General features: G+C 39.4%; 2 protein-coding genes across 6 annotated transcripts; one reads left to right on the plus strand and one right to left on the minus strand.

Moving 5' to 3' along the window:
• Positions 1-108: 108 nt before the first annotated feature.
• Positions 109-8,982, minus strand: ccdc62 (coiled-coil domain containing 62). Of its 2 annotated transcripts, none has more exons than XM_012923475.3 (13): positions 8,686-8,982; positions 8,494-8,534; positions 8,270-8,413; positions 7,860-8,052; positions 6,988-7,154; positions 5,387-5,488; positions 5,121-5,292; positions 4,432-4,530; positions 3,760-3,848; positions 2,858-2,946; positions 1,917-2,070; positions 918-1,037; positions 109-688 (listed from the first exon to the last, which is right to left on the minus strand). In XM_012923475.3, the coding sequence occupies exons 3-13, from the start codon at positions 8,354-8,356 to the stop codon at positions 599-601; spliced, it is 1,362 nt and encodes a 453-aa protein (XP_012778929.2). In that variant the 5' UTR covers positions 8,357-8,413; positions 8,494-8,534; positions 8,686-8,982; the 3' UTR covers positions 109-598. The 2 variants fall into 2 exon arrangements, with proteins under 2 accessions (XP_012778929.2, XP_004566981.2); XM_004566924.3 differs by having other exon boundaries at positions 8,640-8,982.
• Positions 8,983-9,417: 435 nt separating this feature from the next.
• Positions 9,418-15,397, plus strand: denr (density-regulated protein). 4 transcript variants are annotated; one of them, XM_076886750.1, is made up of 8 exons: positions 9,418-9,507; positions 12,196-12,308; positions 12,422-12,441; positions 12,556-12,639; positions 13,666-13,756; positions 14,091-14,207; positions 14,305-14,444; positions 15,090-15,397. In XM_076886750.1, exons 2-8 carry the CDS (start codon positions 12,206-12,208, stop codon positions 15,132-15,134), a joined length of 600 nt encoding a protein of 199 aa, XP_076742865.1. In that variant the 5' UTR covers positions 9,418-9,507; positions 12,196-12,205; the 3' UTR covers positions 15,135-15,397. The 4 variants fall into 4 exon arrangements, with proteins under 4 accessions (XP_076742865.1, XP_004566984.1, XP_014265898.1 ...); XM_004566927.6 differs by lacking the exon at positions 9,418-9,507 and adding an exon at positions 9,694-9,871 and having other exon boundaries at positions 12,556-12,640; positions 13,673-13,756; XM_014410412.4 differs by lacking the exon at positions 9,418-9,507 and adding an exon at positions 9,694-9,871 and having other exon boundaries at positions 12,556-12,640; positions 13,676-13,756.
• Positions 15,398-15,474: the final 77 nt, after the last annotated feature.

The following is a 15,474-nucleotide window of genomic DNA, read 5'->3' on the forward strand; positions in this document are numbered from 1 at the left end:
TAAAAAAGCTGTCCGAACAAAGCAGCTTCCATCCAAACCCATAAATAACACAATGAAAGGAAATGAAAAAAAAGTGTGCGACTGTCAGGTAATAAAGTACCATACATGTAGGTTATATACAGATATTTTTATTTAAAAAAACAAACAAAAAAACGTAAAAGCTATTAAAAGACGCAGACATTTCGGCTGAGTCACCAGGCTGATCTGTAGCCCGTGAAACTGGAAAAACGGTACAAGGACACACCACCCAGTAGGACTGGTTTCCCATCTCACTCACTCCACACGTTTCAGCCTTTAAAAGCCACAAATAAGATTTTAAAAATACACTCTTTGGCTTTGTTAATCAATGACATTTTTGTATGTCTTTATATGTTTAAATACTTACAGAGGACATATTCACATCTCACAATTTAAAACAATATCAGTGATATAAAAACATTTCACAGTTTGTATTTATACTTCACCTTTTCCTGGGAGGCCTTAAGGTTCAACAAGTGGTGCATGCAGTGCTTAATATAGTAACACTGATTTTTCAGTTCAAAGTTAGTGCTCAACAGTTGTGTCACTTTGGTAAATACTGAAACATACATGAGGAAAATCAATTCTTCAGCTGAGTCATCAAGTCCATGTGATTTACTGGCTGGTTGGTGTTATGTTGAGGACGAACTTTGGGTGGAGCTGGACTGGTCTGTTAGAGAAAAAGAAATAAGATCAAGCTGGTATGATTAACACACCCAAACAGGAGGAACTGAATATTTTTTATCCTTTTCATGTCACACCCCATGAACACAAATAAGGAGAGAGAGAGATGAAAAGAGGCCGAAAGTCATGAAGGTACTTGAGGATGGAGGTACTTGGGTGATGTTGGGGTGTCTGGGACTCCTGGAAATAAAAAGGGTCAGTGGGCTACAACTCACCATTTGGCTGCTATTCTGTAAAGAACTGTGGAGTCTCAGGATGCTGTTCCCTGAACCAGCCACAACCAGCCTGGACTCATCTAACAGCTGCTGCAGAGAGCATCTGGAAAGAGGGCCGTCCTGATGAGAGAAGGAAAGAACTCTTGGTCTTAATGGAATACTTCAATATGGTGACGGATTTGTTTTGCAATGCCTGAAAAACCTTACGTCACTTTTGTCTGTGCTTATATTAGGAGTTACTTAAAATCTTGCTAGTTTAGCTTAAAATAACAACTAGAAACAGAAATATCTTAATTTTTCCAACCTGAGCAGCATTAAAAGACAACTCCATTGTGTCATCATTCTTTGCCAACGCATGTTTCAGAACTGTCACCAGCCTAAATTGTGTGGTCAAAAGTATTTCATTCCGGTTTCCATATAAAAAAAACACAGACTTACTTCTAGCACAATATTTTTGTTTTTGGACTCTATCAGAGTAGCTTTGGGTGACTGACAGTTGAATTTAACATATACAGGTCCTTGGTGTACCCCCATAGTTTAACTTGTAAAATGGTAAATGGCCTGTATTTGTATAGTGCTTTACTAGTCCCTAAGGACCCCAAAGCGCTTTACACAACCAGTCATCCACCCATTCACACACACATTCACACACTGGTGGAGGCAAGCTACAGATGTAGCCACAGCTGCCCTGGGGCAGACTGACAGAAGCAAGGCTGCCATATCGCGCTATCTGCCCCTCTGGCCATCACCAGTAGGCAACGGGTGAAGTGTCTTGCCCAAGGACACAATGACCGAGACTGTCCAAGCTCGAACCGGCAACCTTACAAGGAAGGTTGTCAGTCTCCCAACTCTTGAGCCACGATCGCCCCTTGACATCGCCCCATCTTGTCTTAAACAACCTATTTTAGCCCCATTCCCACCCTCCCTACAAACTTTCTTCTTATATGCTGTCCCTGACAAACAAGAGGTTTGTAGAGAGACTTTATAAAGTTGTCTTACATCCATCAAGTAAGCTGAGAAGACTCCCTGGTTACAGTTGTTTGAGCTTTGAAGAGCATCTGCAGGCAGATCATCATACACAGATTTTAAGTTCTTCCCTCTGAGTGAAGAAGGTGACTCATCCTTCGGATAGTTACATGTTAACTCATCCTGGCTGAAACACAGAGAGAGACGCATTCATTAATCTTTTGTTCCTGTTAAAAATCTAGAAGGATTTTTCACAACTTTACCACATTCAATTTAATATACAAAACACAGACACTTACTAAATTTGAGATTTAAGAATTAGACATTTAGACATTATCTGAGTCTTACGAAACAATTAATTCATTCCTACATTGGACTGTACTGGACACACACACTGAATGTTTATGGGGTTTTTTAGTATGTTGTCCAGTCAACAAGCCAGCTGTGGGTATGTGTGCTGCTATCAGTGTCCAGAGTCTCTAAAAACCCCACAGTATACCTACTGCCAACAATATAATCCACACATATTTACTCAGTGAAAGATTAGTTTGCTGGAATGGGTTTGTGACATGATATGCCTGCAAAGGGTCTGTAACCATGTTGGTTTAAACCACCTGCTGCCAGCTGTGCAGCCTCTGTGGTTTTAATAACTGTGGGCTCTAAAATGTATTTCTGGCTGCACAAAACAGTGGCACTGCCAAAAAGACAGGAGGCAGTATGGATGGACATAGTGAAGAAGACAGAATAAGACTCTATGGAGGGGAGGGTGAGATGGAGGCAGATGATCTGTTGTGGCCACCCCTAACAGGAGCAGTCCAAAAGCAGCAAAATTAGTGCAAACCATTGAACAACAATATGTGGAAAAGCTACTATACTGGGGTCAGGACTACCAGAAAGTAGTTCCTTCACATATTTTTGTTACATGGTTTGCACTTTTTTTGCTGTTTTGTTTGTTATCCTAGGACATTATTCACCTGCCCAATAATCCCTGACTGGTCTTCCCCTTCAGGGTTTCACAACTCAGCTGCATCAGCTGCAGGTCATTCTGCTGATTCTCACAAACCTGCACACACACAAACATGATCACTTGAATGCATTTTTTTTAAACTTAAAACTTTCAATTATTAAAAACATGACCCCACATGACAGGCGGGGTTCAAACCAGAGTAAATTGTCTGCATTTATGTTGAAAAGAGAGAGACGCTGAAAGAAAAATTCTAGTAGTAAAAGTGGATTTAAAGATTCTCACTTACAAACAGATGAAAACTACCTAAAAATTGTAACTTAATATAAAAATATGTTTAATGATCATTTAGAGGCACACTATATCAAGTACCTAGATGACAATGAGACAGAGATGTAACAAAAAAAAGAGACTCTGGACACTTGGAAATAGATTTGAAATTACTGCATTCCCCCTGAATTATAGACACAAAATGACTGCAATTACGTGAAAACATGAAGCACATTCAGACACAAAAAAGTTTCAAAAGAACTGGAGAAAATCATGGGAATGGCTGAAAAAAAACATCAGCCAAATTCAGTTCAGGGGTTTTACTAATCTACAGGAGAAGCAGGAGACCTTCATGTGCCTGTGCCTGAGGTTCCACTGTCTCTCTTTATTTACCCTTTATAGCCTGTTACTACTTCAAGAAGCACTAGACAATGACAGTATCCCAGAGTCAAACATCTGCGTTGTGTAACTGCAGAAACACTGAGGTATGTTGTCCAACCGGTAAGTCACCTTATGCTGGAGGAATGAGGAAAGCTGTACTTCCAGAGCTGGGCTCCAGTTACCACAGTATATTTTATGGGTTCACGCTTATGATGTTTTGTTCAGTACTCTCAGGGAAATACTACATGTTAGAAACTATACCTGTCGTAGGCAGCGGAGCTCAGACATGAGGCGTTCCTGTTTGGAGTGGGCCAGTTCTAGCAGCTCATCTTTCCAGCCGTTTCCCTCCCCTGGTCAAAGAGATCAAATGCTGTGCTTATCTCTGCAGGAGAGTGTCTTTCTCAGGCTGAGAGGTATCTGAAACAATCTACCCTACAGATTTCTATCGAGAAAAGCAGACTGCTGAGATAAGACAGGACTGCATACCTCATTATCTCTACATACTCCTGGCTACTGAATCTAACACTGTCACTGTTCACTGACGCCATCTACTGCGAGTCATTCACTGAGAATGAAATGCCGATTATTCTCCGTTTCTAGAACCACTTCATATAACTGTCACATCAATATGTTTGGTCTTTTTTACATTAGAAAAAATGATGAAGAGGTTCATCAAATAAAGGAAAATGAAAACAGTTATTTAAAATAGCTATCATACAGATATTCACTCATTATATAATATCAAAGATGAGGACCATATACCAGGATAAAGCACACAGAACTCTACGTAACACTAGCCAGTCCTAAATCTATCCAGCGAGCCTTCGGGGTTCAAAGAGACTTATACGTCAAAAACATATCAAGAAATACATCATGAAGTTTCCACCAATGAAATAGCAGGAAAAACAGTGAGACAGTGTGTTTGCGATGTACCTGTCAGGGTGTCCCCATGAAGCAGATGGAGTTCTTGCTTGAGGCGGATGATCTCCTCTCTCTGGGTGCTGCTCTGTGTTACCTGCTGTTGTAGCTCCTCTATGAGCACAGCACGACATAGAAGAACACGATAAACGACTGATCATGCAAATAAACAGATAACTAATTTTTAACAGAAAGGCCAAACTTTTTTTTCTTCCAGATTTTCTGCTGAAGATCTTTGTTTTTTGGAGTGTGCCATTTGATGGTTGGACAAGTTCTCCGTTTGAAAAATACGGTCCAACCTGCATCTTGGAAGTTCAGATACCATTAGAGTTTTTATAATAATGATCCTTCATAAAAAGCTCCTGTGTTTTCAATGCTTTATGTGTCAGCACTAAATGGTATGTGTCTTGTAGTCTGTGTTAACAGAATTTATTGTGCATAACTCTGTGAATGCTGGAAAAAAATATACAGCCATACATCCAGACTAAAAATGTCACATGGAGCACATGGAGACAACGTATAAGGGCAGATCTTCTAAATCTGATTCCCAAAAGGCTTTCAATTCCTTTTTATGAGCAGAGTTGCAGACTACTGTTCCATTATCCTTATTTTTCTTTTAACAATATCAGTGTCCTCTGATCATCTGCCCTCTAAAGAATGAGAGTAAATAGGCAACAAAATGACACAAAGTTTTAATAATGTACCTTTGAGCTGTGTGACTTCATGTCTGGCTTCCTTGTAAGACACTTTATTCTCCTCCAGGTCTTTCAGGAGCTTGCTTTCCTGTGAGCGACTCTTCTTCAGAGATGTCTCAAGGTCTTGCAGGCGCCCTGAGAGATCGAGTATACAACTCGAGGCTTTTGCCATATCTTGGTCCTAAAGGGTTAGAATAATTAGATAAAATGATGGGACATCATAAATTGATACAAGACCAGTAGATTATATAGAGAGCAAAGATTTACACGTGTACCTTGAGTTTGAGCATGGAACTGAGCTCCTCCTCCCTGACCTGCAGAGAGCCGACTTGTGTGGACAGAGCCGTGACTGTGGAGTTGAGACTCTGGTTCTTCTCCTGAAAAACAGCATGGACACATAGTTGTATTAATGTGCTAAAATAGTTTTGCATGACTTCCAGTTCAAAATATTCCTTGTTTGTGTTATAACAAGCTGTTTTATTGCCTCTTCATTTAAGAACACAAAAACACAAGGTTTCAACAGCTGCTGGGTGGGGCTCCTTTGGTGGGGGTCTTGGTCTCCTTCATCACCTGAATACCTTTGGGTTTGGAGACTTCCACTGAAAAATACTCAGTTATAACCACAGAGATTGTTCTCATCACTAACAATTCAAATGAAATTTGAATGCAAAGTTGATGTGACTTGTGGCTCAAGAGTTGGCAGTTCGCCTTGTAATCGGAAGGTTGCCGGTTCGAGCCCTGGCTCGGACAGTCTCGGTCGTTGTGTCCTTGGGCAAGACACTTCACCCGTTGCCTACTGGTGGTGGTCAGAGGGCCTGGTGGTGCCAGTGTCCGGCAGCCTTGCCTCTGTCAGTGCGCCTCAGGGCAACTGTGGCTACAATGTAGCTTGCCATCACCAGTGTGTGAATGGGTGGATGACTGAATGTAGTGTAAAGCGCTTTGGGGTCCTTAGGGACTATGTAAAGCGCTATACAAATACAGGCCATCTGTTTATTATTGACCTGTTTGAAATCCATGATAAAATCTCAGAGAACAGAGTGCAAGTGATAAGAATAGGATTAGAGCAACATCAGGTTAGACTGATAGACAGTGCAGGAGGAGCAGCTGGTAGCAGCACATGTGCTTTGAGTTACCGTAGCTATACACACCAGTACATCAGGAGTGTAAATGATATAAAAGGCAAAATGAGAATGGAAAAAGAAGACTCAAGTCGCAGAATTACCAAAAGTGATGCTCCCAAAAAAGGCTCAAAAGATGAGGAAATGCTAGAAATAAGGATCCAAGGTATTTGGTAGTGTGAAGACCTTTTGGCTACACAACATTAGACTTAACACACTTTATCCTGTACCATACTTGAAGACAGAAAAAACAAACAAACAGACAAAGTGATATCATGAATGCATGATGTCATGAGGACAGCTAAAAAAAAATAGATTTAATGAAACGGTACTAAAACATTATGGTTATAAATTGTTGTTTTTCCCATATTGCCCAGGCCCATATTAGACAAAGGATGTTCAAGATGGAGCTGAGGGAAGAGGAAAAGGGGAAGATCACATAGAAGCTTCTGGAATATTGAACTGCAGTATTGAGGGTACTGAATAAGCACATGCAGAGATTTGGTGTGACAGAGAAGGATGAGAGGCACAGGGTGAAATGGAGGCAGATGATCTATTCTGGCGATCCCAAAAGGGATTAGCTGAAAAAAGTAATTGTGTATCAGGGAATTTTAAAAAACAAATTAAAAAAAGAAACCCAATTCATTCCTGAATCATTTTTAACATTTATCTTTATGTTTCATCACATGAACGACCACACCCAGCAGTACTAAGTGTATCCAACTGTGTGCTGATGTTATGGCAGTACCTGAAAGTACCTGAAAGTCTTGGCATTTTTCACTGATGTGCTTCTGCTTCTTTTCAAGCTCACAGATCTGCTGTCGGGCTTCGTCGAGTTCCTTCTGGGCCTCCTTCTCCCTGGTTTCCACCAGCCGCACATGTTTAGTCAAGACTCTGATCACCTCGTTACGCATCTGCACCTCCTCTGCACACACAAAAAAGAACAAAGTCCCGCCATATGGCCGTTTAACAAAATGGCATGTGTACGCACCTTCATCAACAGCCTCAGTCTGCAGATGATGTGCAAACTATAGAAACAATGTGCAGACAAAGAAAAAATGATTACTTATTAATATAATGCATTTTTGGTCTCTTTACAACTCAGCCGGGGTTCCTACTTTTATTATGGCTTCATAACAACCATGTTATTACCATATCTATACAAATTAATTACATTGTCAGCAACAAGAGAAAAGAAAATCACAAAGCTATTTACAATATTGTCATGGTTTATCATAAACATATTGATATTTCACTTTTGAATCTAAGGAGCTTGGAAAGAAAAGCATCTGGACTTTATTAAGTTTCTTGAAGACTTTTCACCTCTCATCCAACAAGCTTTTTCAGTTCCAAGAACAATTGGTGGAGAGTCACAGATTTTTAAGCCTTATTGCGAAGGCCTAAAAAAAGAAGTCCGGTCACTTTTCTTTCCAAGGTCCTTAGATTACCATAACTGATTATGCTTAATTTCCTTCTACATTGGATTGGTAAATCTTATGTACAGTGCGCTATTGAAGCTGCTGTATCCTGCCTACAGTTGCTGGACATCTGCAAGCTGCTTTGCAACCCAGCTTTCCCCTGTGAGTTTCAGCTGTATTGAACTGACCAACATATCCTTAGCTTTCCTCACCATCTAAATGGGCACACTTCTGCTCCAAGGTCAACACCCTCTGGCGGTACTGTTCCCAGGTATGATGCTGCTTAAGATGGGAAGCAGCCATGGCATTTAACTCTGTTTCCCGGTCCTTTAACTCAGCCATCAGCAGGTGCAGTTCCTTCCTTTGCCTCTGGATGATGGTGCTGCTCAGGTCAGTTGCAGTAAACTTTTGCCAAACACACAAATGACAGAAAACCTCAAATAACAACTGAAGGAATCAATCAGTTATTGTGTTGGTCAAAGGATATAAAACTTTTAAAATTATTTCAATAACTGGGTTTTGAATGCAAAAAACAAACAAACAATATAAACAATAAACACAAATGTGAAAGATTTACCAGCAACATCCTGCTTGATCCTCCTAGCAATCCATCCTCTCTTACCTTAGTTTCCTGCATGCTGGGAGTACGGAAGGTATCTGCTAAGATGGGAGGGGTGCCTTTGGTGCCCTGTTTTGGTCTGCTGTCCATCTTAAAGCTGTTTCGACCAGGTATTTGGTGCACATCAAGTGAAGCACCTTCATTTTTCTTAAAAGTGTCATATAATACAAAACAAATTACAATCACTCTGCTACAATACTATCCCGACATGTGTCGATATTACTCACCGTTTTAACTGGAGTGCTATGCCACCGCTCACCTGAAGCATCTGAAACAAAGCAGAAGTGGATGTTGGGTGGATGAAACTACACCTCTTTTAAAAAAATTTTTTAAAAGAAGGATGGTGGAAATGTAGTTGAAAACATATGTTTACCATTTGACCAGAGGGAACAGGCTGAGGCTTTTCCAAGAGCACTTACATTTGTGCACAGTCTTTTCCCTTTCTCCATCACATCATTCCAGCTTTTTACTAAAATCTGTTCAATCTCTATCATCAGTCACTGTTGTTATTGTTGTGCCGAGCTTTTTCTGGGGCATCTCTCGAGGGCAAGTCGGTAGCTAGCTAGCTTATTAAGATAGCTAAGATTATCTTACCATATCAACTATCCAAAAGCTTCAAATCTGCTCTAATTTAGAAACATGCTACAAATGTTCCCCCAAAAGTTTACACGTTAGCTCGTAGAAACTTCAACCAACTTTTGAATGTTGTGACGTCAGTGACGGAACTCCTGCAGAACTTTTCAAAATAATGTAATATAACTCCAAAATAAAAGAACAAGAATAACAAGACTAACAAACACCTCATTAATGCCATATTTGGGAAATTATTTTTAAAATAGTAATAATAATAATAATTGTTATCATTATTATTATTAGTAGTAGTAGTAGTAGGAGGAGGAGGAGTAGCAGTAATTTATTAAATTTATTTCTCCTAAATGGGTATGCCCCTGAAAATTGATAGATTTTCTCTGCCAATGCCAAACATCTTGTTCTGGTATTCACTCTTGTTTTGAGCTTCCTTCCTTAGACGTCTATGAAGGTTCTTAGACAGTAATGAAAACAAAACTAGATGTAAAATAAATCTGTGATGTGTGTTTTTACTCCGAAGCACAGGGGGCGCTGAAGCATATAATCCACCCCTATAACTAAAACAAGAAGTGAATAGGTAAACACTGTACAGGGGAGTGTGACTGCAGTAGGGAACAGGAAGACAACTGATCAAAAAGCCGGACGATATAAAAGTGAAGTTGGACTTGTTTAATTTTATTTCCCGTGAGCTCTATAAGTGAAAGTTATCAGGCTGTATTTTGGTTTTTAAGGCAGACCCATTTGTTCGGGAGAATTTGAATATTTTACTTATTTATTTATTGTAATTTCGGTCCACACTCCACACCAGTTGGTGGCGGTAATGCACCATTTTGCTGTTTGCCAACCGCCAATAAACCCTATACAGAAGAAGAAGAAAACAAGACGCGTTACATGGCGTGCTCCAAGTACGCCAAGTGAACCATATTTCATGAGAATGCTTTTCTAAAACTCTTACGAGCTTGAATAATGCGATCGGTTTCATTGGAAAGACAACAGTTTTAGAGTATATCGTACGGGGTACGTAATTTGACATTTATTCTGTATTTATTCAGCAGCAGAGCGTGTCCACTTTAGCCGTGCGTTAGCTCAGTTAGCCGGCTAAGCTAATTCCTAGATGCTTACGGTGACAGCTGGGCGAATGAATCTTACCTGATGAATGAAGCAGTAAAACTAAACTCGATATTTTTTTTAAAGATATCAGCTCGATGCATCGTGTCCACGGGATGGGTGTTTGCAGAATAATTACTACGGTTTAATTGTAGACTTTACTATAAGCATTGTAGCGAACTATTCTGTTTAATAGCTCAGCTAATGCAAAGAAGCCGCATGTGTTAGCAAGCTAAAGCCTGTTCTTTCCACAGGCAATATCAAATTCATACTGCCTTATATGTTTTATTTTTTCTGTGGTTCTTTCCACTTATGTTTTGGAGCCAGGCGCTAAATTACAGTCTGAGATCGGCTGGTGATCAATTTCACTTCAGTCACATCTGTTTGATGCTGTTATCTAGCTGGTACCCTTGTGCCCGATATGTCGTGAAACTAAGGGAAGAGTGTTGGCAAGGCAGGCTAGCATGATGAAATACTGCCAGGAGCCGTGCTCATCCATGTATTATTGTCTGATAATAAATCTAAAGAGACTTTAGTCCGTCGGTTTATAAGTTGTAATGTAAACTTTAATCATGAGTAGTATTTAAACCTTTTCATGTTGCAGTGTAGTCTATGTAAGCGCAGTTTTCACAACTTGTAAGTAAATTCTCTCCCATTCAAATATTTGCTCACCATTCGGACCTCTATTTCATTCCGAATCCAATCCATATTTTCATGGGATAAAACATCTGATATTGATTCTTAGCCTTTATTTATATATATACATAAAATATGTTGAGGTTGACGCATATTCTTTCTCACAAACGTGTTGGTTAAAGTGAAAAGTTAAAAACTCCACCCAGTTATAATGGTACTTGCTACATTTAATACGCACAGTACCTAGAGTCAGATTCACTCTGGTGGACAAGCTGTGTTCAAACCCTTTCAGAAAAGTCACCCTTTTCTCCAATAATTCCTGTACAGAATAAATAGTTTGCACGTTTTTGCATGTTCACACTTTTGGAAAATGTAAACGCTAATATATCGGCCATGGGCCAGTATCAGGCAAAAAATATCTGCCTGCTGATATTTCACATATATCTGCAAGCAATGCAAATACATGCAGTGTTTCAAACTAATTTAGCTTCTATATATTGACATTTGGTGCCAGCAAAGGAAAGCATGGATTCCTCTGTAAATGAATTATTAAAGAATGCTGTCTGCAAGTTTCTTCCTTTTTATTTGCCAAATAACTTAGTGATATAAGTTCAAACAGAGATGAGATGTGTTAGCATCACGCAATTAGCAGAAACCATAGACAGTATAAAATATGGATGTAGCTTTTGGGTGTGAAAAGTAGCCCAGAATGCGGAAGTGCCTTAAACATGCATTCTATCGAAAGGCTGCCAGATGGTGATAGCTGGGGTTGCAACAAGATTTCAGGTCCTACAGAAGACTATGGGAAGATGGATTTCTGTATTGACGATTATAAACACTTTCCTGTTGCGTTTACAACCTCTATCACTTGTTATGGATCATACTTCATTAAAAAATTCAATTTGTCCCATAAATCTTGGGCATAACATGTTTTACAATGGATTATCTGTGGTGTCTGCATTGGCTTGTTGTTGATGTCCACTAGTCACTCCTTACCACATCCGGGGTTGTTTTTTTTTTTTTTGTTCTGTTCTTTTAAAACCAAAATGACAGCTTTGGAGACTTCAAAATGGGACTTCAGGAATAGGTGACATCACTGTAGCTCTGTCCATCTTTTATATGGACCAGGGCACTGATTGAACCTTCAGTATAGGAGAAATAAGTATTTCACACATGAATTGATGTGGATGGTATTGTTCTCTAACCTAGAAAAACAAACAAACAAGAACTTGCTGAATATTTTTGCGTTGCCTTAATATACTTGGCATCTCATCAAAGTGTCTGTGCGTGGTAAATATAGATATAAAGTTACCATTTTTTCTTTTTGAATATGTACATTTACTTTGTGAAATGTTGGTAAACTGAATATCTTTGGGAATGTTGTGATATTGTAAATTCTAAAAGGCTTTTTTTTTTTGCCATTTACTGTCAGTTTAAAGAACAAAAAACTTGCACCCATTTTAAAAACAAAAGAAAGCACATCTTTCTGTGGTATTTTTTAATTGTAATCCTAAAACACAACTCACAAACTACTGGTATTTAACATGAGTTGGATAAATGTTGTGTGTGCCCTGTGTTCATTGTCCCTTTTTTTCTAGTTAATTTCTGATGGCTACTACTGAGATGGAATCTGGGTCCTTGGAAAGCAGATCAGAGCAAGGGACAGCTGACCCTGATTCAAAGTACCCAATGAAAGTTCTTTATTGTGGAGGTGCAGTATATAAAACCACTCATCAAAACCACACTTCATCTTCAATTGTTTTGCGGTGGCCCCTTTTCAAAACGTGACATTAATTTTTGATTTGTTTTTCTCTCTCTCTGCAGTGTGCTCTCTGCCTACAGAGGTGAGTTTGACTATCAGTTTCCATATTTAGTTGTGTGACCCACTTTTCTATAAATATTCAGTTGGGGGTATTTTTTCTGCTGCAATGTAAATAACTGCAGTGTTGTGTCTGCAGTACTGTGAGTACATGCCTGAGCCAGCTAAATGTAGGCAGTGGCTGGAGAAGAACTTTCCAGATGTGTTTGCCAGGATGACTGTAGGTGAGTGGCGTTTCAGATTTTAGATATATAATAATGAATGAATGTAACCATTTTTGCAAGTTGGATGCTCTTATTGATCATGGTCATAGTTTTAAATGTCAGTGTAGGTGCAAGTAATGAGCCAAAATTTCAGGTTTCAGACTGCTCTAAAAACTCATGTTTCAGGCAGGTTATTCTACTCTTGGATGTGTTTGATGTCATAGAGAGGGACTGTTTCTAATATGGTCATCTCAGGTACGTCAGAAAAGACTGTCTTAAAGAGGGACAGATGGTCCGAGGGGCTGCACTAAAACAGCCATGAACATTATTTTGAAATCGTGGGTCATTCACGGACTAAAAATACAGTTGTGGACATTAACAGAATAGCCTTCCTCTAAAAAGATTAGATGAGGTGATAATTATAGACTTAACATTTTGACTCCAACAAAAGCCACAATTTTCTAATATTAGCTGCAGTTGCTGGGTCCCTCACAGTCAGTCAGGATTATTTTTTTCTCTAACAGTAATGCTTTATTTGAAAAAGCTCAGAGTTCCCTTACACTGCTGCTCTGAGCAGGCTCTGACGTTGTTCAGGCTGACTTTGTTCTGTGGAAGCTAAATCATATATGTTATAATACCAAACTGGTACTTAGCCAGCTGTTGTGAATAAACTGATCTCTCGAATCGCTCATTTAGGTCATGCTGACATTAAAGTTTTTCTCACGCTGCTCTTTGGATTGATAACATTTAGTGTGATGAATTTTTGGTCAGCTCCATGCTACATGAAATGCTTTTGATTGTCATGTGTACTTTAAAAATATAGTTTTGGAGTTCTAGAGGTCCTGTCTTTGCAAGGTTCACCACAGTGTGAACAGAACTGGCTTTTAATTGTTTAAAACAGACTTTCAAGGCCTGAAAGGTGAAACGATTTGCTGTAAAGATCTGTAATGATTCCAGGCTTTCAAGCTGCATAATAATCCCTTGAAAGCTAAACATGTTGTTGAGGGAGTGGGTTTAATGTTGTTCCATTTTCCATTTGTCCCACTGGCCCAGCAGCGAATGCGCCTAAGCAGGAACCGGGCACTGGAGATGCTCCTCCTGCAGGCGAGGAGGAGGAAAAGAAGAAACAGAAGAGAGGTACGTAAACGTCAGAGGGAAAAGGAATCAGAATCTACTGGTTCATGATTCACTGCTATAGTGCATCAAATTTCCTACATATAAAGTAATGGAATAAGTATGAAACCTGCCTTGTTTAAGGTTTATTTACACTCTGAGACCTCATAGGTTCATTTTAAGACATGGGTCTGATAAACTTGAGTCTACTGATTCCAGTAAGTCTTTAGGATTCAAATGATAGCTAAGGATTGATTGCTTCATGTTGTCTGCATTTCACTTTTTATCAGTGCTTTAATTGTGTGCGACTTAACACTGCATGAGTTTAAATCCGGTTCATTTTAATTGACCTTTTAAGGTGGAAGAGGCCAGATCAAACAGAAAAAGAAGACTGTGCCTCAGAAAGTTACAATAGCAAAGATCCCAAGAGCCAAGAAGAAATACGTCACACGGGTGTGTGGCCTGGCGACATTTGGTGAGAGCTCTTGTGCTGTCCTTATCCTCTAGGCTGCCAAAATCTTATTCCCTTCATGTTTTATTCTTAACATGATTCTCTGGTTTGACTCTTGCAGACATCGACCTTAAAGAGGCTCAGCGATTCTTTGCCCAGAAATTCTCTTGTGGTGCCTCAGTTACAGCAGAGGATGAAATAATCATTCAGGGAGATTTTACAGACGACATAATTGACGTCATTCAAGAGAAGTGGCCTGAGGTAAGCTGGAGAAAACCAGGGTGTGCTGAAAAGGTTCATTCTTAACTTACTCTCTCACTGGCAATTTGTAAAAACGTAACAAAGTTCAAGTTGTTATCAGTGACACCGGCTGCCTTTAAGTGAACTGCAGTTAGCTTCCTGTTGCTTGCATGTGCAACACAGCATACTCCAGCAAACATTTGCAAGAAGAGGGGAGACATGCATAAGAGTACTTTACATTGTACAGTATGTATGTGAGGGACTGGTGTATATACTGTGTCCCTACAGTAATGTGTTTTTAAAAAAATAAGTGCCCCCACCCCCCTCAGTATGTTGCTGTGTTGTCTAGGAATTTTGGCACTCTCTTATTTATAACGTTCGCTCAGTTTTATTGAGTCATTTGTTTACGCACATCTTAAGGTGCCATCTAGGGCTGGGCAGTAAAACAATAAATGCCATAATAACTATATTGTTCTCAACAGCAGCATATGTTAGTGTCAATATAAATTGGCTAGAACTCATTCAATCCAAAATAATAGCACAGGACAGTGTCGTGGGTCTGTGGACGGTGTGAAAAGCGGATTTTCTGAACTGCTTTTGAAAATGTCCTCTATAATCTCAAACATGACACACAGTTCAGTCTCCGTGTCTCTCTGTGCGTTGTAGGTGGATGATGACAGCATTGATGATCTGGGTGAAGTCAAGAAGTGAAGACCAAATATGCACTTTTGCTGAAAGGATGTGACCTGTAACAGCGACGACCTGGCCAAATGTACACATTAAGTCATTTTATACCTATTTTATTTACTGTACATAAAAAGCTGTGGACTCAGCCACTCACTTGGCATTTTTTTTTTTAGTTAATAGCTGCTTTCTCTCGTTTGCCAAAGGTGTGGTATGACATGAATCCTTCCCAAATGTTCTTCACTCAAGCAAAACTGTAGGCTAATAAATTTCAGTCTCCTTCACCCTTACACTCTTTCCACATTTGACTTTTTTTCTTCTAATGGTTGTGTGTCTGTTATTTTTAAAGCATTAAAAATGAGTTCTT

Source organism: Maylandia zebra, linkage group LG7 (assembly GCF_041146795.1).
Source record: "Maylandia zebra isolate NMK-2024a linkage group LG7, Mzebra_GT3a, whole genome shotgun sequence".
Classification (NCBI taxonomy): domain Eukaryota; kingdom Metazoa; phylum Chordata; class Actinopteri; order Cichliformes; family Cichlidae; genus Maylandia; species Maylandia zebra.